Below are 27,452 nucleotides of genomic sequence, written 5' to 3' on the forward strand. Positions count from 1 at the left end.
GATTGAACCCATGACCTTGGCATTATTACAGCCAAGTTTTAACCAACTGAGCTAATTCCAAAGACTGCTGGAAAGGGTTATCCTTTTTTTTGTTTTGAAAATAGCCTGAGATGAAAATAGCCTTAGATGGCTATGCATATGCCAAGTAGGGCTCATTTTTTTACCTTTCCCTTCTGCTCCCTTTCCCCCACAATTTTAATGAACTATTTTGTCACTATTCTCTATTCAGTAGGTTGGAAGGAATTCTAACCCTTGTGATTGTGGTTCTTTGAAGGGTCTCCTAGCAAACATTTTGAATGAAGGAAAGAAGAAGAACAGGTCTTCTAAGGAGAGTAGAATGCTCACTTGGGATGGGCATTCAGGAATGTCTCCTGATGCCATGCTACGACCGTGTGATCAGCAGAAATGTGTTGGGAAAATGACCATCAATGACTCCACAAAAAAGGCACCATCGGACAGGTAGAGATCAGAAGCATAAACCCCCAGTTATATGTTCATGATGATAGGTATGAAGTTGTAAGATTTGCACTGGGAGCCAGAAATTTCTGAATTCTTGGTCACAGCAGTAACAACTTGTACTAGACTGTCTCCTTGCCAGATGTGGAGTTAGTACAATGAGCTGCTGCCTGTTAAAGTGCAGGCTAACAGGCTGACATCTGCAATGGCAGGAATATTGTATGGCTTTCCTTTTCAAAAGAAATTACCTCTTTGCTCAAAGCAATCTGGGTATATTCCCTGACACACGTTTTTGAACTGTATTTCAAAGGATGTTAATGATTAACACGATGATGGTGGTGATGCAGTAAGATTATGAGCAAGAAGGAAGTTAATGTGCCCACCCTTTTCACCCCAATCCTGCTGCTGAATAGTGACTCCTGGATTCTCACTGACCCTAAGGAGAATCACAGTGCTCAAGCTGATGGGAAGAGCAGCAGGCACATAAAGGCTCTTTCCACATTTCTTGCTGGTTCCTGCTTAAGAGTTTGTAATTCTTTTATCTTTTAGAGAGAGGATGTTTGTAGTTTACATGCAGGTACTGCTTTAATGCCATCATGACAGATTTGAAGTTGGGGTAAAACCACACTAGACAGTTACTCAGTTCAGTTCATCTCAGAAGAAGCAATGATGATTTTTTGAATCGTTTTCTTTGAAGTTAGAATGATACATTCACTTAAATGTTACATTTTGTCAATTAAAATAAATACTAAACTATTATGCTATTCCCTCTTCTTAAGCATTTAATACAAATCAAAGCTTTATTCTCTTCTTGTTTCAGAAAACATACAACATCTTCAAAGGCCTGGAGAAATGTAGATACAAGTGCAGCTGAGGAAGTCAGAGGCCTGCCTGATATAGTTGGTAAAACTGGTTTCACCTGATGTCAGCTATTTTAGTTTGTGTTCATATTAGACACCACACATGTAACAGTTTTAGTTGAATAGGGTATGAAATCAAGCTCAGAAATTACCTGACACATTTTTGATGATTTGTAGGTAATTTTGAAGATGAAGAGTCTCATCCCAGGCACTCAGCAATAGGACAAGGGGGCACGATGGGCTCAAGCTCTGCCAGGGGAAATTGAAGTTGGAGATAAGAAAAAACTTCTTTGCAGAGAGAGTGCTCAGGCATTGGAATGGGCTGCCCAGAGAGGGGGTGGATTCCCCATCCCTGGAGGTTTTTCAGCTGAGCTTGGCCGTGGCACTGAGTGCCATGATCTGGTAAAGGGACTGGAGTTGGACCAAGGGTTGGACTCGATGATCTCGGAGGTCTTTTCCAACCCAGTCCATTCTATGATTCTGTGATCCTAAAAAATAAAGGCTGTGAAATTGTCAGTCAATCACAACTTGTGTTTGTATGGTAAATTCCAGTTCTGATGTCTGCAGATCTCATTCTTGGAGTGATACAATTTTTTTGCATCATACCTGAGCTTAGCTGATATCTTCCATGCTTTTATCCCTCTGAAAGTCACAAGTTAATAAAGGAAATTTTAAAATATGCTTTAGTATTTTTAACATCCAGTGGCAAAGATTTCCCTTCCCATGGAAAGCTGTTGCACAAACTGCAGCAGTCACAGTGTGGATTTAGGGATTTATTGTTCTTGCATCCCATGTTCTGCAGCAACAGTTCCAGGCTCCATTATCCTCATTTCTTTTTGGCAGTTCCTGAGGAAACCAGTGGTGATACATTGAGATGTGTGACAGAACGGCGGCACAAGCGTCACAATCAAGCAGTGACCGAAATGCAGCAGGAGCTGGACTGCATTGGCAGAGTGAGGCAGGATTTTTTAATCCAGGTAGTCTAGAGTGTTATCTGAGGTCAGGGCCCAATATCCAAATGATTGCACTGACTTTCTTTTTAGGAGATGGAAGCCTCTGTTTTGGAGCTTCAAGAATTCCTTCAACTAAAAGTGATGGAATCCAATAAAAAGAGTGAAGTTCTGCTTGGAACGATTGTGTCTGACACGGCTCTAGAAGGTTTCTCGTTTGAGGTAAGGCAGCTCAGAGCTGGCTGACCTTCAGTTGTTTGTACCTGCTCTGTGTAACACCTTCTTAGGACTCACTGGAGTCTTAAATTTTATTTTCCTTTTTTTAATTTTTTTTTGACATTTACTTTTCAATGAGATTGAGAGTAAATTCTTCTTGCAGGATTTGGAAAAACTGTGGAATATGATCCACCAGGAATCCTTGAACAGAAAGAAGTGGGTCAGGACAATGGATGAATCCCTAAAGGAGATTGAAAGGAGTCGAGCCACTAAAGTGAGATGCAGTCTCAGTAACTGTTCCTTAAGCCTAAGATTATTATTTGCTGGCAATGCTGGATGCAGAGCAAAGAGGAGCTTGTTTCCACAGGAGTCAGAGGCCTGCCCGTGGTTCTCTTGTGTGGTGATTGCTTTCTTTTCACCAATAGATTATTCACTCGTTTTATACCCACATACCCAGGAGAAGATACTTTTTTTCCAGTGTCAATGTGTTTCTTTCTTGCATAATTATCTATACTAAAGGTGCAGAGAATATGTGAGCTGCTTTTATTTTCCTGCAGGGCTTTGTAGTTTAAACTGTCCTCTGGTCTGTCATTTTTGGGGGAACATACCTGTTTAGCAGCTGAGAAAGAGCACAGGATCAATTTTAGTTTGGGTAGGCCTGAAGCTGACATGTAAAAGTCATTGTACATCACAATAAATATTTGGATAAATGAATGGATAGTCCCTAAGGAAGCCCTTGCTGCATTGTCCTTCCAGGCAAACAAAAGCTGTTTGTTTTACCTGTGCCAGTTTGTCCTCTCTTTGTAACACAGACATAGTGAGAAGGTCCAAGAGTATCACCAGGAACTTTTCTGTGTGATTAGTTATGAAGAAGGCCAGAGATGGCCACATTTTCTTAAATTTTGTGTTCTCTTCAAACAGGCACTGGTGGGTTCACTCCAGATGTTTGGAAGGAAATGTGTTTGATTTTTAAATTCATATTGCAGCTTGTCTGCAAAACACTCAATTTTCACAGATATTAAAGACAAAACAGATGAGTAGTAACAAAGTGGAAAGTTTTAGTTACTATTTATGAGTGATTTAAAAAAATCAGTCTTTAAGATATTTAAGATTAATATTTTAAGATTTATTTATCAGCCAATTGAATTTATTTTAATGGAAAAAAATTGTTCATATAATTTTTTAACTTGGGAAACTGACATTTGAGTTCTACTTTTTTAGTTGTTGTTGCTTTTCTTTATTTCTTGCAGATAGCAGATGTATTGAGAAAGTATACAGTGAAACTGGAGGAAATTTCCTTCTTCTTGGCAGCTGATGTTCACAAGCTCATTGATGATGAGGCCACGGTAAATGTTTTACCTGGGGCAAGATAACAATCTGAATATTCTCAGGATATCTTTTTTCCCCAACTGAAGGTCATTTTTCTACTTATCAATCACTGGCATATAGAAGAGATTTTTGTTTTGCAGATTATTCTTTATCATTTGAATTCTTTTTTCCCTCATTTTACACAGAAGAGACAGGTTTTTTCTGCACGTTGTGTGCTGCTTCTACTCCTGATCTTATTTTTTAATATACAGATTATAAACCGAACACTGTTGGGTAATGAGAGGGCAACTGCCAAGCTGCTCTTTAACCTGATGAAATCAGAGCTTGAGAAGGAAAAATCACATCATTTGAAATGGCAAGAGAGAGTCAAGGACTGGAAGCTCATCCAAAAGAACCGAGTAGTTCAGAGTTTCAGGTCAGAAATTTTACAATCCTATTTTGGAGAATGAAGAACACAAAGTGACTGGTGTCCACTTGTGTTTTCTATGAACAGTAATAGTTCTTCATTTTTTCATTATACATATGATACAAATCACATATGATATGCCATATATCACATTTCCATTATACATATCATTGTTCCATCCTACAGAGAATTTATGGCAAGTGAGGAAATACAGAATCCCCCAGCTGTGAAAACAGAAGTGAAGAATATGATAAAGGACCAGACTGTACTTAGTGAACAGAGGCTGGAGGTTTTGCAGCACATTAGGTATGGCAAAAGAGAGTACAGCATAAAGGAAAACAGAATTCTTTCTGGAGTTAATGAGGGACTTGGCTACAAAATGCACTTTGCTTCCTGTCAATGTGTGATTGTGCAATTCAGAAGTAGGCAGGTCCTAAACTCTTTTTTATATTTAATGGAAAAAATGCATTCCTGGTTTTCAGTGCACCAGCTACACTAAATTGTGACTGATCAAAGGCTAAAAATGCAGGAGTGCAGAAGTAAATCTTACTAATATTTGAAACACAGAAATGAGCAGACAAGGATGGGGAGAGAAGTAGAAGTTGGTGCTTTTGTCAAGGCACATGGAATTTCATTTGTGTAGTAAATTAAAAGAGGATTCTGGACAGAAATCTAACTCTGTGTGTTTGAATATCCATCCTGACTACAAGAAGCATTTCTGTGTGCAATGCATTTCAATAGTTACAGTTTTAATTTTGCAGTGGATGTAGGAACAAGAAGATTACAGTTAATTCCTTGTCAATCAGTTGTTCAGTGGCCTTGAAGAACAGCAGCCTCCTTGGTTTATTTTCATGGCCAAGATAGCTGTAAATAAAATAAAGCAGAGTACTACAGAAACTGATTCATAATTTTATCTTTTAACAACTGACTGGTTTATATTTTAAGATACCTGACTCTTGTTTCCTATTTCAATAGCAACTTGTTGCCTCCAACACACACAAAATCTGAGATAAATGAATGGTACAGAACTCTGGAGAATTTAAACAAAAGTTTAGGTAAGTTGGGAAATCATAAAAACAATGTGGAATTCAAGCAATTCCATCTTTTTTTTCCCAGGCAGCAATGAAGCTGACACATTGAAGTGTATTTTTACTCTATTCTTTGTGTTTTATGTACCTTCTCAGTTGCTTTCAGCTGGCACTGGAACCCAAAGGAGCTCTCTGTGGCATCACCTCCTTTTGGCCAGCACAAGCACTTGTGCCTGATGAGTTCTAGCAGGAAATGGCTTGGTTAGAATTAATCTGGGGTAGACAGGAGGTTAATCCTGACATGGATCAGTTATGAATCATACAAAAATACTCCTTTTTACCTCTTGGAGAAGGAGAGGGAAAGGAGATGCTTACTTTCTCTGACTCCTCTACTCTGCTCGCTCTTGTTCCTTCCTTCCTTCCTTCCTTCCTTCCTTCCTTCCTTCCTTCCTTCCTTCCTTCCTTCCTTCCTTCCTTCCTTCCTTCCTTCCTTCCTTCCTTCCTTCCTTCCTTCCTTCCTTCCTTCCTTCCTTCCTTCCTTCCTTCCTTCCTTCCTGCCTTCCTTCCTTCCTTCCTTCCTTCCTTCCTTCCTTCCTGCCTTCCTTCCTTCCTGCCTTCCTGCCTTCCTGCCTTCCTGCCTTCCTGCCTTCCTGCCTTCCTGCCTGCCTTCCTGCCTTCCTTCCTGCCTGCCTGCCTGCCTGCCTTCCTGCCTTCCTTCCTGCCTTCCTGCCTGCCTGCCTTCTTTCCTTCCTGCCTTCTTTCCTTCCTGCCTTCCTTCCTGCCTGCCTTCCTGCCTTCTTTCCTTCCTGCCTTCCTTCCTGCCTTCTTTTCTTTCTTTTTTTCTTTTTGTCTTTCTCTCTCTTTCTTTCTTTCCGGACCACACCCTGTCATGAAGTCTGCAGCCTGTACAGTAGCAAAAGAACTTGTTAGCAATTGTAAATAATTTGCTACTTTTAAGCATAATGATGAGGAGATGTGTCATGTTTCCATTTCCCACTGCACTGTGGGATACAGGAATGTTTACCATGGTCTGTTCCATACCCTTCAGACACCCACAATGTGGAGTGCGTGAAAAAACTGCGCGTCCAGTATGAGCTGGTCCAGGCCATGTGTCGGGAAAAAGTGAAGGTCTGCAAGGTGAGTGTCACAGCTCTGGGAGTTCTTGGAAGGATTGTTGATAGGCAGATACAACACCATTGCAGTAAAACATGTTTGAGGATCCACCAGGCATAACAAGTTAAATTACTTTTTACCTATTCTGTTAGAGAAGTTAGGGTCCACTTTTTTCACAGTATCATATGATATTTGTACTTGAAATGTGTAAAAGCCCTAAAAAATGGCAGTAATGAAGGGAGTACTGTCCTACATTTATGTGGAGGATGCAGGGACCCTCAGCCTTTGTGCTGAATGTGCCTTATCTTGGGAAAGAAATTTCACCCCTCTGCCTCAGTTTCCCTCAGTTTCTCCCTTTGCACCCGATAGAATTGTATTGTTTACCAACAGACTGCGAGATCCAGGGGGTTGGATCTTTCTCTGCTCATCACAAGGAGAAACACAATGTTGAGCAATATTTTTAAAAGCCACACAACATTTGTTATATGCATGTCAATAACTTGGCATTCTTTTCCTTTAGATGAGCCTGTTGGATATGAATGTTTGCACAGAAAAAGATGCTGAAATTGTGCATTCTGACATGCTTCAGATGACTGAGGAACTGGAGCACAGGTTTGAAGAAGAACTGGAGCATATGGATGTATGTTTATTACATGTATTTTTATTACTCCCTGGGTTTAGTCTGTTCTTCCTGCAATGCCATCTGCATCTTGGGCTGTTGATGTCACATTAGAATGAGGTCCACAGTGTGACTGAACACCACAAAGAAAAGAGGTTTGGTGTGATTCAAGGAGAAGAATTCATAATGACTTGGTTTATATTTGTAATATAAATATATTTATATTATAATTTATATTTGTAATATAAATATTTATGTCAGTGATTAATTATGTATAGCCCAACTTGCTTAGAGGCAGAGGAATAGATTTAAATGATCTCCCAAATTTCTTTTAATCTGATATTTTATGATTCTGTACATGGAAACAACTGGACAGTTGTTCCTAAGATGATTTGTGACAGAACTTGGTGATTCTGTGCTTTACAGTTCCAGAAGAATAAACAGAACTTTGAGTACTCCCAGCTTGTAGAATAAAAATTCACATTTTTATCCAGTTTACTTTTGTAATTTCTTTTTCCTCTCCAGATAGAAGACTCCATATTGAATACTGAAACTCCCAGGCAGCCTTTTGTCTTGTTACACATTTTCTTTCTCATTCATTTCACTTTCCAGCAGTTTAAAAATAGCTTGGTCACTTAAATGTTTTTCTTTAGAGAGACTTTAAGGAGATGGCTGAACAGCACGAGCAGCATTGTCAAGCCTTGTGCAGAGATTTCCAGGAGGCCATGGACCTGTGGGCAGTCCATCAACTCCACCTGTCCCAGCAGCAAGGCAAACTTCAGAAGAAAGTAGATAAATGCAGATGGGAACAGGATGCCATTATACAGGTATAAAAACAACAAAGACATGGTATGATGTAAAGAAAGGACTTCTTAATGCAATTAGCCCTCTGGAATTCAAAATAAAATGAAACACTCTTTGACTTCTGTACTGGAAATTCTACATCTCAGTTTCATTCTGTCAGGAGCATCTTTGCTAACTCCTTTATTCACATTGGGTGGACAGTCATATCATACTCTTGATATGGCAACAGTGATAAAGATTATATTTTCTGTAAGAAAGGCCTGAAAGTTGCTATTATAAAATCTTGTGCAGATATAGTCTGGTTGGATGTCAAATTCTCATAACAAGCAACTTGGGGTGGCAGTTTCAGAGATGTTCATTATCTAGGAAAGGTCTTCATAGGTGATGAGTTTTACTAAGATAACTTCCCTTCATATTGTAAAATATATGTACATGGTTAATTTACTTGAATCCTAAATAGTTATGGAGATTTTACTATATATTAAATAATTTTTACTTGTATTTTTTAATGTGGCCTTAGATGATGAAAGCTGATCTGGATATAACTTTGGAAAAAATGAAAATGGCAAACTGTGAAGAAGAGCTGCAGGAATACTTGGAGGAGGCCCTTTCTTCTTTAGATCAGATTAGAATTAGGTATGAATTTTGTAGTGGAAACTTAAAGGTAAAGCATATTTTAATGTTGGTTTTACTACTTAGGTCTTGTGTATGCTGTAGCGTGAAGGTGTGGAATGTAAAATCAAATAATGTACATATTGAACAAAGTTAAGGGAAATAATACCCATAGTGTGTGAGTTGAACTAAGGAAGACTGGTACCACTCAAACACTATACCAAACCATGATTTCTCTGTATTATACCATTATATCCCTGCCTTATTCAGAAGGTAAAAGTAGTAGTACAGATTCTACCACAGGAATCAGAAGTTGGTGTGCACCAGCACCTCTGCTCACAGATTTGATCTGGTTCAAAGTTGCAAGGACTAGAAGTTTCTAGGAACTTTCAGATAGCCAAAGTATTTCTTTTGGTAATCTTTCTGTTACCTTTCTCATGATTAGACATTTGTATATTCAAAAGTCATGTGAAAATTGGCACATACCACTCCCCTTGCTGAAGATCTTAGCAGCAAGTGTAAGATAAAACAGCCCGAGAGGAAGCAGCTCTATTCTCAAACCCAGAAGGCCTTTTCTGTCTGTCAGATCAGAGGCACATTAGATGAGTGAGTGGACCTGACACAAACACCTTCACACACCTCACAGGGGGATTGTGGTTAGAGCTGTGGGTTCGGTACTCTTAATACTCATCAAAATAATTTTTGAAACCCCAAAGGGAATGGACCAAGTGGAAACCCAGTGCAAGGTTGCAGAGGTGCAATGTAACCTATCTGAACATTTGAACACTGTTTGTCTGCCTTAGATGAAGCTCATTTCCCCACAGCAGCCCTCACAGTGCTGTGCTTTGCTTTGGGAGCTGAGAGGTGTGGATAACACACCAGTGATTTGGGGGCTGCTGAGCAGGGCTGGCACTGCATTGTTCCCCCCTCAGTCAAAGGGAAGATTCTGGGAGGGGACACAGCCAGGCCAGCTGACCCAAACTAACCAAAGAGACATTCCAGACCATGTGACATCAGCTCAGATGCTCAGGAGAGGAGGAGGAAGGGCAGGCATTTTTTGTTTACCATATTTGCCTGCTGAGCAGCCTCTGCTTCCCACAATGTGGCCAGACAGCACTGGCTAAGGGGAAATAGAGAATAAACCTTTTTGTTTTCCTCTTCACTTGTGCACACACAAACTTTGGCTTTTGTTTTAGCAAAGTGCCTCATCCCAAGCCATGAGTTGTTTTCCATCTTGCTCTCTCTCCCCTGTTGGGCAGGAAGGGCAGTGACAGAGTGGCTGGGTGGGCACCTGCCATCCAGCCAAGGTCAACCCACCACCTACATGGGCATAAATTCCCCACAGTTATCTGTGTTTAGGAAACAAAGCAAATAAAAATGGAAACAGGTTGTTTTTTTCTTGAATCAAGACTCAGCTTGAACCATTAGTTTTTATTTCCAATTAAAATGAAAATAAACCAGAAAAGCTCAGTCAAAGCTGAGCACAATATAGAACAAATATGGAAGACAGTAGTTTGACCTCTCACTTCTTATATTCCTTATATAAGCACAGGTTTTGAATGGTTTCCCATCCAAAAGGAGACATGTGAAAGGCTTTATTGTGAAAATTTCTTAATTTTTGTGTGCGTGTATGTATTTTTAATGAACTAATCTGTACTAACAAGCCATGATTGTATTCAGTATAAACAGATCTAATGCAACATTTAGCCTAAAGGTTTTATGAGATTGGTCAGAAAGTTAGATGTGGATTTAAAGGCACTGCAATCATATTTAATTTTATTTCTATGCATTCTTGAGTCTCTTAAACACTGACCTTAAATTTGACAGGAATGAGACACTCAACCAAGCTGTAATGGATGAAGTAATGGCTTACCCAGAAGCTGTTTTGCAGGAATTAATTTCTTATAGCACCTCCATCAGCCAGCATTTTAATGTGAAGGAAGTCTTCAAACAGGTAAAAAGAAAAATTCTTCTGGTTTAAAATCATGTTACAAACTGCACTTCAGCAAATTCATTTGCCTTTTAAATGGAAAACTGCAAGGTAACAAACTTATATTAATGAATTTGAGTGTTACAAGTTCTTGTGACAATAAGACTATCATGTCTTATCAAAATGGATATATTTTGAGAAGGGACATGGATTTCTTACAAGCAGGCAAATCCATATTTTAAGATGTTGTGAGGGTTTTATTTTTGTTGTTTTGCTTTTAGAACTTGCAAGGCAAGACAATCTCCCCAGTTCAAGATGAAAATAATACCTCAATGGTACAAACAGGTATTTTTGGCTTGCTTTTCTTTCAGTCTATATTTCTTTGGATTGTAACCAGTAAAACTCTGTTGTTAAGTGTAAATAACTGTTTAGGCTTCAGAAGCTAAACATGTGGTGGAGCAGCAAGCTGAGAGCATGGTGCAAGGAAATGAAAGACAGGAAAATCATAGAACCCACAAGGATCATCCAGTCCCACCCCTGGCCCTGCACAGACACCCCAACAATCCCACCCTGGCCCTGAGAGGATCATCCAAACACACCTGGAGCTCTGGCAGCCCTGGGGCTGTGCCCACTGCCCTGGGGAGCCTGGTCAGTGTCCACCACCCTCTGGGGGAAGAGCCTTGTCCTGAGATCCAACCTGACCCAGCCCTGGCACAGCTCCAGCCATTCCATGGGTGCTGTCCCTGCCCTGGCACAGCCCCAGCCATTCCCTGGGTGCTGTCCCTGCCCTGGCACAGCTCCAGCCATTCCATGGGTGCTGTCCCTGCCCTGGCACAGCCCCAGCCATTCCCTGGGTGCTGTCCCTGCCCTGGCACAGCTCCAGCCCTTCCTTGGGTGCTGTCCCTGCCCTGGCACAGCCCCAGCCATTCCCTGGGTGCTGTCCCTGCCCTGGCACAGCCCCAGCCATTCCCTGGGTGCTGTCCCTGCCCTGGCACAGCTCCAGCCATTCCCTGGGTGCTGTCCCTGCCCTGGCACAGCCCCAGCCATTCCCTGGGTGCTGTCCCTGCTCCCACAGAGCAGAGATTGGAGCTGTCCTTCCCCTGACCCCGCAGCTCTGCTCTGACCTCAGTCTTCTCTTCTGCAGCTGAACAAACCAAACTGCCTCAGCACTTCATAAGGCTTCCCCTCCAGTCCCTTCACCATCTATGTCTCCCTCCTTTGATGCTCTCCAGTAGGTTTAGATCTTTCTTATATTGTGGCACCCAAACTTGCCCCCAGGACTTGAGGTGACGCCGCACCAGCACGAGGCAGAGCAGGATGATCAGCTCTCTCCACCAGTGCCAGAAGAGAGAGACAGTTGTCAACAGCCAGATGGAGAAACAAACCCAGCTGAGAATGAGGAGATCCTGGCACAGGAAACTAAAGAAACAAAGGAAGAAGAAGATGGGGAGAGTATTCCTTATAAAAGTGAAGAAACTGAGCATGCAGAAGAGGTAAATGTTACACAGGTAAGTGAACAAGAGAATAAATTTTAAAATAAGAAGGAAAAGGAAGACACTTGTTTTTGCTGAGGATGAATACAAAGTCTTTTTTTGCTTAGTTTGTACACAAAGCACACAGGGCTTTAGATCCTTCTTGTGGACAAATGGAGTGTATAAAACAATTTACAACCATTTCTTTTGCACTGCTTTTAGCCTTGTAAAAGCCCTTTGCATAGCTTTTTTTTAATTGATTTTTCTTTCATCACAGTGTTCTCAACCCATGATGAATGATTTAAGCTGCATTTGTACCTGAGTATTAGTTTTTCAGGTCTTTAATTCCATTCATTTATTACCATATCAAAAACTGTGTAAAACATTGGTGACTGTGCCCATTATGTCTTCTTGGCATACATAAGTATATAAATATATAAATATTGTTGGCACTGTATAAATGTTGTCCAAATTGAGAATGAAAACATTATTCTAAATATCCTTGAGATTCTTGCATTAGTTTGTGCTCTGTTCATTCTGTGCTGCTATTTCCAAAGGTAACAGGTGATGATTTCCAACTGTTTCCTAGGCAGTGTTCAACAACTGCAAGACAGAAAGTGCTGAAATTGCCAGGGAGATATTTTCCACTGCTGGTGGAAACACTTACACTGTCCTTGGAGTTCAAGAGGCAGGAAAGACTGAGAATTATTTTACAAAATATGAAGAAGAAGGATCACTTCCTATGCACCTGGAACATGTTCTTCTCCAAGAAACTGTGTTTGTCAATCTGAAAAAAAAGTGAGTAGAACAGTTTCTGTTCTGTCTTTCTCATTATGTAAGAGACAAATCTCAGCTGTCTAGAAGAAACATTAATGAGGCAGAAATTACCTAATTATTCGTTTATAATTAGATATTTAATTATAAAATTATAATTGTATAATTTTTATGTTATTCCTCTTTTTAAATTGATACAAATATGAGAAAATGTTTATATTGCTTTGCATCCATCCTGTCAAAGTACCACAAAAGCACTTACCTTTACAGAACATTCACATTTGATGGAAATTTATTAAGTGAGAAAACATATTAGAGAAAGACAAGTAATTTGCCCAAATTCCCTGCAGAGCCATGAAGGAAAAATGCCTGGTACTCAGTAGTATGCAGCTGGCTCAAAGACTCTGCCAGCACTGTGCAAAGGGTGCTGAAACCATATCTTCCTATAGTCAGAGGTTAAATTCTTAATAAATTCTTCTTCATTATTTACTGTTCTTCACTGCAATATTTCTTTTTCAATCACAGGATTCGCCTCTGCTTTTTTGAACACTTGGAGAAATGGTTTGCAGAATGTTTGTCCAACTCCCATGTCTTTGTAGCTGCCAAGAAAGAGGAGCTGAATTCAATAGTTCTGCTGCATCTTCAGTTGCATCAACAAAAGCAGAGGGAGATACAGACAAATATCTACAATGTTCGAGCTGGTACAGACTTTTTTTCACTCTGAGCATTGTATGTCTTTGTTTAGAGACTGTCATAAGTGGGCCAAAATCTCTTTCAGCATTAGTTGACTCAGTAGTCAAGGACAACTGAGCAAGGAAGCAGCTGAGTGTCTGCAAACTCACAGTGTAATATGTCCCTCATTTTCAAAATAATATTTATTTTCTGTAGCTCTCCCTGGTTTGTGGTGTGTTATGTTTGGAAAAATAGACAGCAGTGCCTTGATCAACAGCTGGATTGTACAAGGTGTAGAACATTGTATTGTCAATGTTTGCAAATTCTCAGTTGCTTTGAATTAGTGAACAAGAGTTTACAATGTACAAAAAATATTTTTTAGAGTGTTGCAAAAAAAGAATTGGCAAGTTGAGGGAGCCAAAATGCCAGGGCTGGGCTTCTGAAAACAGGAGGAAGGATTTTAGCTCTGTGAAACACCTCTGAGCAACTACAGAGCAGCCACTGATCAAGATCTTTTGCATGAGAATTGTCAGGGGTTTATGGTGAGAAAAAAATATTTTAGACAGGTTTGTTGGCATTTAACATATAAAGTAAAAAATTTTCTCTTAGGAGAACAGGCAAATAATTTTTCAATTTCCCTTTTGCCGCAAAGAGAGCAGGTGCTTTGTCTGGCACCTTTTTTGAGGCAATTGGCTGGCTCTGATTTATCCAACTATCATTCCAGAAAGGAGACCAAAACATTTTTCTTTCCTTCACCAAACCAGGGAGAAGTGTATTTTCCATTAAAAAAAATAACCTTTGCTTTCGTTACAAACCTGAGAACAGAGACCTAATTAAGATGTCAGCAATGATCAGAAATAAAGGAAAAAGAACACTTAGAGGAAACAAGAGGTGTTTGTGGTTTGAGTGGATTGGGAGCTGTTAAGGATACATGTTTAACACAGAAGAAAAGTCAAAGAAACCAAACTGAATGTATTTTATTTCTATGGTTTAGCTACTCTGAGGTCTGGCTCTGTTCATTTTGCTGCTGCTGCTGGTCATGAGTTAACTGAGCATTGTGATAGTTCACAGTGAACAGGGAATAATACACATATTGTAAAACTACTTTTCTTCTCAGGGGAACTGTCACTTCACAAAGAGCATCTCCAGTGTCACTGTGCAGGACTGGGAGAAGGCCTGAAAAAGGAGGAAGATGAATTTCTCAAATTTTTGGATCAGCTAAATAACCTCAACACAAACTTCCACTCCCGAATCCATAACTTGGAGTGTGACTTCCTCCATGCTCCTGTGACTGAGCAGTAAGTGAGGCACAGGTGCTGCTGCCTGACAGTCTCCATAAATACTCCTGATTGCTGTCTGAGATGTTTCTGGTTTGAAATCTGAACCTGTTTCATGCATTGTTACTCTTCAATGAAGACTATGTCATAAAACTTGAAAAGGTGTGAAGAACTCCATTTTCCCCCTGCAAAAATTAAAATCAGGACTCAACATGTAGAAACTTTCATCTTTTTTCAAAGTGCTGGCAGTATTTAAGTAGAAAAGTGTTCCAGCTGTTTAGATTTTATCCAATTTACTGAACCTGCACAGTAATAGCAATTGACTAATTGGTTTTGAAGAAAAGTGCTCAATAGCACCAGCTGTTGCTGATAGAATCATAAAATCAGGGAATCGATTGGGTTGGAAAAGACCTCCAAGATCATCAACATTCCATGTGTTCATTCAAACCATCCCAGCTCAGGGAGTTGCCTTCAGAATTCACCACTTTGGAGTTCTCACATTTGTCTTTACAGCAGTTGCCAAGTCATCATTTGTGCTCCTTTTCCAATGTGTTTTCTCTGTCTTTTGTTATTTGCTGTTAGATCAGCTTCTTCCAGCAACTGTCTGCAGTCAGAGCTCCACAATCATCTGGAATCCATTGGGGTTACTGTGAGGAGTTACCAGCACCATTTGGAGGAAGCTTTAGGGAAACTAAGGGATTCAAATGTGGATTTTCTCAAAACTTGCAGGTATAGAGATTTCATTGGAGTCTTGTTTATAGACAGTGACCTGTTTCTGAGCATCATTGCTCATTGCACAGGGAGAAGAGTAAAATTAAAGGTGATTTTGTTATTCATCTCGTTTGCTGTTTAAAAATAATATTTTTTTAAGCCAAACTTACTATACTGTTTTCCTCACATTTGTGTTGATATCTGTGTTTTAGGGCTGCTTAGCTAAAATAGTCTTGGAGAAAAAGAAAACTCAGCCAGTTGCTTCTACTTTTTCTTTCAGATTATTTTCAGAGGGAGGTGATTTTTCTCCTGAAGAGGTAAAATTTTTCAACACATGTCTTCAGAATGAAAGTAAGCAAATTGACTCTCTTGAAAGTTTAATCAAGACAGAAGTGGAGAATAGGAAATCGAGTTGCTTGAAGCAGGTGTGCAGTTTCATTCTTTCTAATGATGTTTTCTATTGACATGTGTGATTTGCAGTCAGCCTGCTCTCAGATTAGAACTGTAAGACTGTTCTGTTTGGCAATTACATGATGGAAAAGATAAACAGAAACAGCAAATTCTATCATTTAAGTTTTAAAAAGTGAAACATTCCCTAGTCCTGTCTTTTATTTCTGGTTTTCTTAAAGGCTACTGAGCTTATCAAGGAGTCTGAAAACAAGTTTGCTGAGGCCTCTGTGAGTCGAGCCTTTATGGAGAAGGTGCAACGATCTTTGAGGCAGCTGCGACAGCAAATCAAGTCAGAGGTACAAATGGAAACAGCAGAACTTTCCTTAAATTCCTTGTAATAATTTCTCTTTTATTCCACTGAAGAGATTTTGGCTGAATTCGGAGTGGACAAACATTAAGTGAGTTGCTGTGTTAATTCAAACCCTGTTTTGTGTCACTATGAGAATAAAACTGTATTTTCACTGCTGCAGCTGTGCTGGAACACCATGGCCTTGCAGCACACTGAGAAGGTACATCTGAACTGACCTGCATCTTTGTGTGGTGCAGGGAAGGATGTGAAGTGTTGCTTTTGTGAAGTACTGTTTTCAGCTCCTCCTCTGAGTACCAGGGATTTTTTTAATGTGTTTTTATCAGTGGTTCTAGTGGGTTGAAAGTGAAGCCTCTGAAAATGCCCTGAATGGGGATTTTACTTCCCCAGTACCTGCTTCTTTCTGCTTTAGGTAGCAAATTCCAATTTGCAGTCAGTGACATTAAAGTCTTATCTGGAGAAGCTTCAGCAGAAGAGAGATGCTTGTGCTCATCCTACTGCAGATAAAGAAGTAAGTTCTAAGCAGCAAAAACATCTGTTTAATATGACTTGTTTTTAATTGCTATTAAATTGACTCACTATGCATGTTTGTATAAACTAATATTTTTGGGATGGACTCGTGTTTCTCATTGTTTCTGTGTACATGTACATAAATTGGTGACAGAACAGAGACAAATTATGTTGTTTGCAAGACTCAGCATGTCTGAAAAGGCTGAAATAGCTAGTTTAGTAAATGCCATCTGTATTACCATATCTTTCAGGCTTTATCTTCTGAAGAATTGTATGATTTTACTAAAGAGGTGTTGAAAGAGCTCAAAAAGAGGAGCCAGTATCTTGACTGCTTCTTAAAAAAAGAAGTTATGCCAGATGCCAGTGTAAGATAGCATTTTACATTCTCACTGTTTCATTTAATATTGAGAGAATTCCCCTGTGTTCATGTTTTAAAGGTTTTTCAGAATCTGTTCTTTGAATTTGCAAACGAGGAAAGAATCTGCATTGTGCCAACTGTCCAAGACACTGTAACACTGGGGCAGCTTTTTTGAGAGGTTGAGTAGATCAGCAGTCAGCACCAGCTCACAAACTGCTAAAGACACATGGCATTGCAATGACCTGCTCACTTCTTGTTTCCAAGGTGTAGCACTATTCACAGATACACATTTCATGGATTTCTTTAAATAATTGCAATAAAATCAAATGTGTCCTGAAGAGATTTTGGTTTTTATCAAATAGATTGTGTTTTCTTTCTCCCCTTTTCTGGAAAATCTGTGTTTATTTTGTAATTTCAATGGATCATTGTTTTAAGAGTTTAAATACTGTTTATGGTGAGTGTGAGAACTTGCTCTAAACTGCTTTGAAGTGTTTCAGAGTTGTAAAACTGTAACAACATTGCTACTAGAATGACAATTTTTTTTTTCAGCCTCTGAAGCACAATAGCATCTTGTTTAGATCTGCTTTAGCAGTCAGTCACTATGTGGAATCCTTTCACTCACTGCCTGCTACAGTCAACAAGGCTTCATCTTAATTCCCATTCCAGGAGGACTTTCCCCCTCTTGCCAGGGATGAGGCGTTAGAAGGTTCCAGTGCTCCTGCTGTTGAAACAGGGAGTCTCAGAGATGAGAGCAAAAGGATGGTGATGGGGCTGGATCCTGAAAAATTCCCTGTGTTAAACCCAAGCAGAATGGATACATCAGCACTTGATGATTTGGCAATAAGCTTTATCCAAAATTTAGCTGGGTAAGTACTTGTTGCCTGAAGGTATTTTTCTGTCCTTGTCTTACATTTTCTTTGCTACATATACCACTTCTCATGAGGCTCATAATAACACTACAAGGTCCTTCACAACAGCATGTTTAACATTTATATTCCAGAAGCATATAATGGTTTTCCTGAATTCCTGTTTTGTAGAATACCTTGTATGTCCAGAACTACTGAGCAGACTATTTGTTAATAGGTAATCCTACCAGTCTAACTTAAAAAATCAGTCCAGCTGAGACTGATTTCTTTTTAAAAGCAAGATTTCTAATGGCAAAAAATACTCCCTTTTGAGCAATAAGTGACATCTAGTTCACAGCACAGTGATAAATTTTAGGTATTTAATGTTTGTCTTCTAGAGCCTTGTTTTATTTAAAAGGTGCTTGCATGCTGCATGGTTGACTGAACATACAAAGTGTGAAATGAAGAGTGTGACAGATGTTTGATTTGCAAATAGCATTTTAATGGAGTTTTGCTTGTAGAAATTTCCAAATTTCAGTTAAACAGTCCCATTAATGTACTTCTGTGTACTGACAATTGTAATAGTAATCCTGTCTGTTAAATATGATCTCAGAAATTTAACTGCACTTAGCACATGGGGGGCATAGAGAACTTGCCTAGTTCTCTATATAACACTGCATATAGAACATAAAATAACAGGATATTCAATAACCACTTAACTCTCTTTTTTGCTTTAGATTTGACCCATCCAAAAAATCTCCAGACCTAAAGCAGGACAAACAGGATCACTCCCGTTCATTAGGATCAGGTGTGCCTGTATTTCTTTAATGTATTCTGTTCTTCTGGACTGTAGTTCCTGGCATGTTACTGCACAAACCTGGCATGCTCCAGGCCAGTGGCTTCCCTGCTGGTTCTGAGAGAGTTACACATCCCGGCTTTTTTCTTGGACCTCTTTAGTTGGCAAAAATAATATGATTTTTGGCTCTTAAACCAATGAAAGCTGCAGAATGAGATATCAGTGTTATAAAGAGTACCTGTGTGATAGCAGAGGGGGAAGGGATAGAGAAAAGAATTGGAACAGAAGTCATGGAAATATGTAGGGGATCAGGGATCCTTCTCACAGTGTGTTATCATCCACCCAAAGGGGAGTGCAGAGGTAACCCCAGATGCTCCCTATGTAGTGTTCCCATTTCCTCATCTCTCTTCTACAAAGTTTGACTCCTCCAGCCATTTTCAAAGGTATCCTCAATCTCTTCCACATTTCCAAGTCCCCACCACAGCCAAGAGTAGGAATGCAGCCCATTCATTCTCCTCATTCACCTGCCCTCACGTTGTTTTAAACCTCCTCCCACCTACCCCATGTTTTCTGTGATATCCCCACCACACCTTTATTGTTGTTGCCACTTCTGGGTTTCTTCAGCTCCATCTGTAGCTGACCCCTACATATTGTAAGGAAACAGTATAGAAATAAGAACACAAAGTATATATCCATATAAAAATACTTCAGTTGGCATTTATACAACATTCTTCTTCTTTCCTTGTTTACTACAAAGCCATTCTTCCTTCAAAAAAGAAGAAGGCATCCAAGGCACCTGCAGCTCAGGTCACCAAGAAATCATCTTTGGATGAAAAAAAGTCAAAAAACAGGTGAGACCCCTGAAATGAGGAATTCCCTTGAAAATATTCCAATGCAGGAATTTACCTAAACTTTGTCCCCTTCCTGTTCACCCAAAGATTCTTAATGCTTATCTGTATGAGCCTTTTTTTTCCATCTATGCTTATCATTTGGGATCTCCTACCTGTTTAAGTCCACATGATCAGCTTTGTCTTGTTTGGGTTTTTTCCAGATTTTGGCTGGAAAAACATTTTTCTTTTTTTTCTCCTTTATCTGCTGTTCTTTTGGATTCTAAAGTTGTTGAAATATGGACTAACCCTTGGATCAGTGTGGGTTAATTTTCAGGTGTGGTGTCTAAATAGTTTGTCTCCAGCATAGTCCATAGATGGATGAAATAAGCTATTGTAATAGTAAAAACCACAAAAAAGTTTTGGACAGCTGAGAGTTTAGAAGTTCCTGAGAATTGTTTTGCATCATAAAATTATTTTCTTATTGTTGTGATTGAGGAATGGTGTTCCCCAATTTAGTGTTCCCACTGAAACACTCCAAACCATTCTCTCACTTCCCTCTCCTCTGTGCCTCCTGGCTGGAACCAGAACACACATAATACTAATTTTAGAGTTATATTTTTCCAATTTTTTTCCTTCAGTTTCATGTCCATCATATGACTGACCAGCTCAAATCATCAGCCAGAGAAGGAAAACACTTGTGGAGAGTTTCAAATTAATCTTTTTCCTTCCTAGCAAAAAGCAAGACACCAAATCTGTTCCCATGGACCAGAGATACCAGATATTTGGAAAAAAGCCTCCAAAGTCTGAGTAAGTCATGTATATTTGCAGAAGTTAATCTGAAAAAATTCATCTATCTATCTATCTATCTATCTATCTATCTATCTATCTATCTATCTATCCATCTATATATCCATCTATCTATCCATCTATATATCCATCTATATATCTATCTATCTTTGTGATCTGTAGAGTTCATGGTTGAATTTTGAGGTATTTAACCTTGGTATTTATTGTCAAAGTGCTTACAGAACAGTTCCTTTTTGCAGCATAATAATGAAGACAAAGGTCATCTGTTTTATTCTGTTTAATGTCTCAAATGGGAGGGCTCATTTTGCACCTGTACAAAAAGTGGGTGGGGAATGTAAAATAGGCTTTTTCCCATTATTTTCACACTTAAGAAGACCAATACATTTTATACTCTACACTATTGTGCTCAATATTCCATTGATAGGAATAAACAAGGAGCAAACAGGTCCCACTCCCCTTCTCCAAGAAAATTACCATATTGTTTCTTGGTATGTGCAGCTGTACTCTAAAGAAATGGGATATTTCATATGTGCCAGGCAAAACTATTCAAATTAATGCCTAAGATGTTTAAGCACTTGGGAATTTTATTCCACATTGTTTTTCAAAATTATTCCAGCAAACAGCTAGATCCACCTTCAAATATTTCTGACTTATCTAAAATGCATGGTCAGCTTTTAAGGTAAGTTTTGGGCACAGGAAGTTGGCTGTGGTTGCTGTTGGACATGGCAGTGCTGTCTGGGGATCACTTCCAAGAGCTCCAAGTCCTGGCAGCTTCTGAAGAACCAGTGCTAATGTGGGGCAAGGACCTCAGGCATTCTGAATATTTGTTTGTGTATGCTCTGAAAAATGTATTAAAATTAACCTGAACATAATATTTGAAAAATAGTGAATATTGCAAATGTGATCCTTTTACAGTGTGATAGCATTTTAATTTTTTTTATTTATTTTGTTGGTTTTCAGTACTTTTAAGGGGATTATTATGAATATTCTCTGGACAGGTAATGAAACCTTGCTCTGCCTTGGTGAGGTAAGAAAACCTTGTGTTGTTCAGTCACTTTTGCTTTCATATGTCTACTCCTGTGTCAGAGAAATAACTTGGTACTTTTCAATATTTGTCAGACCCTCCAGAAATTTCCCTTCCTTCTCCTGCTGTTATACACTTAGATGTGGCTTGCTTGGATGTGTTATCAACAATTTTTCTGGTTTATCTTTCCCTCCTGCAGGATTTCTATGGAGAAAAGACACCTCAGATGGGAATGCCTGAAGATCTGCCAGAGACATTTGAACTCTGGGCAGAAATGCTCAGACAGAAACTGTTGTCATACAAAAGACAGGCAGATGATTATTACAATATCTGTCTTAGAGGTAAATTCATTCAGTTAAGACTTTTAATTTGTTGTGTATGTAATTTTTCAGTATGTGGGGTGAAAATTGCAGTGACCAAGAATTACGTTGTTGTCTTGGCCCATCGTGCTCAGTGGGAAAACTCCAGTTGATTTTACTGGGACTTGAGCCAACATTCTTTTTTAAGTGTTTTCAGCTACAAAAATCATAGCAGAAGGGCACTTGTCTAAGCTGAAAGACCTGCAGAGGTCACATCTTTAAGCAAGTGTATGTTTCTCAAAGCATTCAACCTAGAGAAAGGAATGGCAGGGACAGAATCTCAGAGAGAAAATTCCAGGCTTTTTAACCCTTGCAGTGTGTATACAACTGGACTGAGTGGGGTTTCCTCCTTGTAATGAATACTTCTGTGTCACATACACACCCTGTCTTTTTCCAAAAGAATTCCAGGATCAGCTGAAGTGGTTTGAGGAGGAGCTCTCTTCTGTCTCCCAGTTGGCAGTGGACAGGCTTTTACAAGAACATTTGCAGCAACTCAGCTCTTCCACTGCTCAGATTCAGCACCTCTTCCACAGACAGCTGGAACAGTGGGAGGATGTGAAGGTATCTCTCATGGATATACTGGAATGCTTCCAGTGTAACCAATGCTAAATGGCATCTGGTAACATTCTCTCGTTCTCACTGTTTGCTCCATCACTCCCTGCTGAGCTCAGATGTAGTTCCTGTGTTTGCAGTTACTCTGGGGAGTTCTTCTGGAGGCTTTGTATTTCCTGGAACTCACCTTCCAGCACTGCTCTGCCTTTTTCTTACCTTGGCAGCTCTGGCTGTCACCTCACACTTGGATGGCAGCTCTGCAAGGGCTGTGCCCCTGTGGTATGGCTGGACAGCTCCTGCTGTGTGAGGACACTCCTTTGTAGGAACTATGACATACAGATAATTAAATGCTATTATTCACTATCAATCATAAAAGAGGCATATTTGGTCCAGTAATATCAGAACTGAGAACAGAATTGTAATGGACATCATGCAGAAAATGTTACAGTATCTTGAGATTTTGTCTCTCCGAGTATTAAGTTAAATTCAGGGAAAAATCACAAATACAGAGATATAAAAAATGTCTTCTTTACCACTTGGTAGGAGAGAAACTGATTTACTGAAAACAAACCCCGAGGTGAGACCAGAGGCCCAGTCCTCCAGCAGAGAGGCAGTTTGGTGCACTGCAAGGTTATCTCCAGACAGCCAAGGAGTAGCTCCATCTTCTCTGTCTTTCTGAATACTTTTATATAACATGTTTTGGTTTCACTTCTTCTTTATCATGGCTCAGAGTACATTCTTTACTGAAGGCACTTCTTTCTTGTGTCTTTGCCTAAAGACTGTGCACCAGAGAAAATTACATTACTCCCTGGGACACCCAAACAACTCCCTTCAGCTGGAGGCTTTGTGCCAAGAGGAAATAAAAAGGCAAAAGGATCAAACTGATGGTGTTCACCTCAACAGGAAGATGCTGCAGGTAATTGTAAAGCTTTTGCTTAATGTAAACTTCAGTGTTGCATTTGGAAAGGAAGAGGCATTTTGGATACATTTTTCCTCCCCATCCAAAGGAAACTTGAAAATGTTTTCAGTTTTAGGCAATCCTGTTCGTATATTATCTGACTTTTAAATCATGTATTATCAGCATTAGATCAATATTGACATAAATACTTAGCACACATACACATGGATAGATTTATTGTGGAACTGACTGATTTTTTGTATCATTCATAGAGCAGATTGACTGTGAGCTCAGTGGTAGGGAGGAGCATTGGCTGCAGTGCTGACATCCTCTGGTTAGTTCTCTTATTTGCAGACAGCACGTGCCTGGGAGGGTTCCTTCTCTGTGCATTTCATTAGTGCAAATAACATTTTCTACACAAGATTAAGAACTGAAATAAGCAGAATTTACAGGAGAGATTCAGGAAGCAAAACACTTTTCCCCCTCCACACCAGGGGTTTATTGAAAGTTGGTTCTCTGCATTAAAGCTCTTTATTTCCATCTCTCAGACCACTTACTCCAAATTCTGTACTGCCTGCAGGGTATATATTTTAATTCCAAAGTATCATCTCCTTCTACTCTTAACTGTGCATACAGACACAGAAACAAAAATACCCTGTTTTAGAATAACTCCTGGCCAAAGCACTTCCACCCAAAGCACCCGAATTCCAAAGTGGTCTTTGCTTTGAGCAGAAGGATGCATTTACAGACTGCTGGTTTTCTCAGGTTTAACCCAAACATTTAACTACTGGTTACCTATACACAGAACTATACAGTTTTTTGAACTTTAGATGATCAGGCAGTGTTAAGAACACTGCCCAAAGGTGCTTTGACACCTTTTTATATGCAACTTCAAGCTTTATGTGTGTTGTCTGCACCTGCTGCAGAATGTCATGGTTGGATACTTGTGTAGTTCTTTTGGAACCAAATTAAAAAGAGAGGAGACCAAATTATCAAAGGAATCCTCTCACTTGTCTCCAATGCCCCAACAGGACTGTGCTGCTGAGTGTGCTCAGAGCTTCTTTTCTGCACTGGCTGCCCTCACTGAAAAGCTGCTCTTGGAATTAGATGAAACCATCACTGCTGATGACGTACAAGTAGCAAGTAAGTAAAGAAGAGATTGCTTGTTCAGGCCTCCTCTTCCTGTTCAAAGACTGCAGCAGACTGTCCCTAGGAAGAGGAAGCTTTTATATACAGTAGTATTTTAAGTGGCAAGATTTGCATAATAAAGCATGCAAAGCTATTTCTTAAAAGGGAAGAGCGTCGAGCTGCATATAGTTATTCCAAACAATCATATTCCTGCCATTGTTTGTTTTCTGCTGAGTACATCTTCTGTTACTCCCAGAAACTGAAATGCCTAAAGAGAAGACTTTGACTGGAATCCATCCTAAACAAGCTGGACTTCCTCTAAAAACCTCTGAAGTGCAGCAGTTAATCAAGCGAGGGAGGAGGTAATATTTGAAGATACTGAACACTGTTCCATCTAATCTCTCTTCTCTAAACTGATACCAGGCACTGTCCTCATAGTTTTCTGCTGCACTTGTTGAAACTGCTGAGTACTCTGCTCATTATCAGTGATGTCACTGAACTAGTTATGGGGCAGTTTGGCTGGGTAGTGATTTTAAAGAAAGAATAGCAATGGATCCCAATAAAAGTGACTTACATATTGTATTGTAAAGCAGTAAAATGTCATTGCTGTACTCTGCCATTGCCAGCCACTGGTTATCTACTCAGCACTTTCAGATCTGGGAATATACTGTGTGTACAATACTATGTGTATTGTCATTCAGAAGATATGAATTCAATACTGTGCAGAGATCCTGAAGTTCTAAAAGAAAAGGTGGTTGTACTAAACAAGGAAGTTTTTAGGGTAAACCTTTTGTGAAGATTGAATAAAAAATAAAATTGACTTTTGGTACATTAGTACAAGTAACATTATTAGTATGATCTGCTCTAAGTTTCTTTCTCATGTGTTTTTTTGGTTGGTTGGTTTGGTTTTTTAAAGGACTTGGCCAGGAATACCTAAGACTGCTCTCCCTGAAGCTCCAGACTATATTCTTTGCAGAGGAACTGCTTCAGTTTCAACAGCTCAGACTACCCTGGCCCATCTGGCAGTGGTGGATGCAAGAGAAGCTGCATACAAGGTGGGTCTGTAAAATACTTCACACCTATCTTACATCCAGAACTATCACAGATTTAGGTTTCCACCTTGAAAATGGTCACTCTTTTTTCACTGAGGCTGCTAAAAGAATGAACACATTGCAGAAAACTCTCACCCTCTGACTGGCACTGACAATCACTTGTGAAACAGCAGAGCTCAGCAGTTAGAAGAATATTCTTATGTTAAATCATTTGGAAATAAATGGTCAGTATTTATACGTCTGACATGGACTAGTGAACTGAATTAACTTTAAAAAAATTAATAGGGAAATGTAAAATACACTGTCAACAATGGCAAATGCCATCAGAACTATCAATTTGCAGAGTGTTTTAGGTACCTGGTTCTGGTGCCCAAGCCCCTGGTTGCAGCAGAGCTTTGAAAGGAACCTTTTTGATTGGGTACAAAGGGTTGGATATGTGCTACAGAAATATTTTCCTGCATGTGTGTTGCATTAGAAACACAGTATTTTAGGTTTTGGAGCATGGACTCTTTAGCTTTGTAGCAGTTCAGGTCATACTTGTGAATTAAGAAGTTCTGGCAAGAGCCCCAGAGCATCCCGTGTTGGGTGCTTGGGTCTCCAGAGAAGGCAACTCTCTAATCTTAGGAGCTAATGGAAGTGAGAGGAAGTTCCTGCATTTTAGCAGAATTTAAATAATTTATTTTCAGAAGTCTTGAAAAGGAACACAACAAATAATTCATTATTCATACAGTTCTATTGTCAAAGGCAGAAAATAAGTGGCCTCTATGCAGTCTTCTGAAAATGGATCAGGACCTGGATTTAGGCAAAGTAAAATTGTATTTCATCACTACCAATTTTCTCCTTAATTGTTTTTTATACAGAAATACAGATGTAAAATTGAGCAGCTGTTTGCTCAGATCAAGGAAGAAAGTGCAGCTCAACTGCTGGCAATTCAGCGCTGGGAAGACTGGTGGGAACAATCCATCCGGAAGATAAAGCGACTCTACCTCTGAGATCAGGCAATTCTCCCTGTTCTTTGTTGGTGTACATTCACAAGTTTGTGGACTAATGTCACCAGTGTTACAAATTTAGCCCAATATAAGTTTTTCTTTTATCTGATCAATCCCTTGCATTGAAAGAATGCAATTTGTTGCCTTTTTGTGCTGTACTGCCACTTTTGTTTCCTCATTTGTAATTTTAAGACTGTTCATATACTCATCTTTACGATTTACAAAACCTCTTGGTTTGGCTACAGTATCATCTGTTACTGTTTGCTTGTATTTGTGCACACCAGCCCTTTCTGCAAGGGCCCTTAATGCTCATTTATTAGCTGACTTTACAGGATTGTGTTGCAACTTTGCTGCTTTCAGCTGGTTTGGTCTGAAAACTCTCCAAGGCATGGATGAGAATATCCTTAACTACTCACCCTTGCATCAAGGCCTATCTGCCCAAGCACCTCCACATGGGGATCTCTGATTGGAGACATCCAGCCTGAAAAAGAAATACCTCTTACCTTGTCTTGGTTCAACAAGCCTTGCCTTGCCTGCCCCTCCCCAGCCTTTCTTTGCCTTCACCTACTTCTCCCTCGTGTTGCTGACCCTTGCCCACCTCGTCCTTTCATTGCCTGGCTTTGCCTTCCCTTCCCCTCCTTTGCCCCTCTCTTGATTCTCCCTCCCTTACCTTGCCTCACCCCATCCCTCTATTTCCTCCCCTTATCTTGCCCTGCCTTGCTTTGCTGCTCCCTTGCCTCTCCCTTGATCTTCCTTTCCTTGCACTGCCTTCTTTGCCCTTTCTTTTCCCCCCTCTTGCCTTTCCTGGCCTTTCCAGGAGGGCCTTGGTGTCTCTTGCAGGGCTCAGTGTCCCTTGGGTGTCTCACTGTCCCTTGGGTGTCTCAGTGTCCTTTGATTGTCTGTGTCCCTTGGGTGTCTCAGTGTCCCCTGGGGGGCTCAGTGTCCCTTGCAGGGCTCAGTGTCTCTTGAGTGTCTCAGTGTCCCTTGAGTGTCTCAGTGTCCCTTGATTGTCTGTGTCCCTTGGGTGGCTCAGTATCCCTTGGGCAGCTCAGTGTCCCTTGGGTGTCTCAGTGTCCCTTGCAGGGCTCAGTGTCCCTTGAGTGTCTCAGTGTCCCTTGATTGTCTGTGTCCCTTGGGTGGCTCAGTGTCCCTTGGGCAGCTCAGTGTCCCTTGGGTGTCTCGGTGTCCCTTGCAGGGCTCAGTGTCCCTTGATTGTCTCAGTGTCCCTTAAGTGTCTCAGTGTCCCTTGGGTGTCTCGGTGTCCCTTGGGTGTCTCAGTGTCCCCTGGGCAGCTCGGTGTCCCAGCTGGGTCCCCCAG

At 40.1% G+C, this 27,452-nt stretch overlaps 1 protein-coding gene across 1 annotated transcript; it reads left to right on the plus strand.

The window, feature by feature from the left end:
• The first annotated feature begins 386 nt into the window (after nucleotides 1-386).
• CCDC180 (coiled-coil domain containing 180) lies at nucleotides 387-26,236 on the plus strand. The gene is made up of 36 exons (XM_071565200.1): nucleotides 387-459; nucleotides 1,277-1,359; nucleotides 2,160-2,269; nucleotides 2,360-2,488; nucleotides 2,646-2,756; nucleotides 3,733-3,828; nucleotides 4,063-4,226; nucleotides 4,404-4,523; nucleotides 5,193-5,272; nucleotides 6,294-6,382; nucleotides 6,879-6,998; nucleotides 7,631-7,804; nucleotides 8,302-8,417; nucleotides 10,221-10,347; nucleotides 10,605-10,668; nucleotides 11,602-11,831; nucleotides 12,385-12,593; nucleotides 13,095-13,270; nucleotides 14,359-14,539; nucleotides 15,101-15,247; nucleotides 15,510-15,654; nucleotides 15,859-15,975; nucleotides 16,399-16,497; nucleotides 16,748-16,861; nucleotides 17,521-17,720; nucleotides 18,437-18,507; nucleotides 19,253-19,346; nucleotides 20,058-20,132; nucleotides 21,093-21,159; nucleotides 21,356-21,497; nucleotides 21,916-22,076; nucleotides 22,846-22,983; nucleotides 23,997-24,108; nucleotides 24,350-24,455; nucleotides 25,010-25,148; nucleotides 26,006-26,236. The coding sequence occupies exons 1-36, from the start codon at nucleotides 419-421 to the stop codon at nucleotides 26,135-26,137; spliced, it is 4,479 nt and encodes a 1,492-aa protein (XP_071421301.1). The 5' UTR covers nucleotides 387-418; the 3' UTR covers nucleotides 26,138-26,236.
• Nucleotides 26,237-27,452: the final 1,216 nt, after the last annotated feature.

This window comes from Pithys albifrons, chromosome 10 (assembly GCF_047495875.1).
Source record: "Pithys albifrons albifrons isolate INPA30051 chromosome 10, PitAlb_v1, whole genome shotgun sequence".
NCBI lineage: Eukaryota > Metazoa > Chordata > Aves > Passeriformes > Thamnophilidae > Pithys > Pithys albifrons.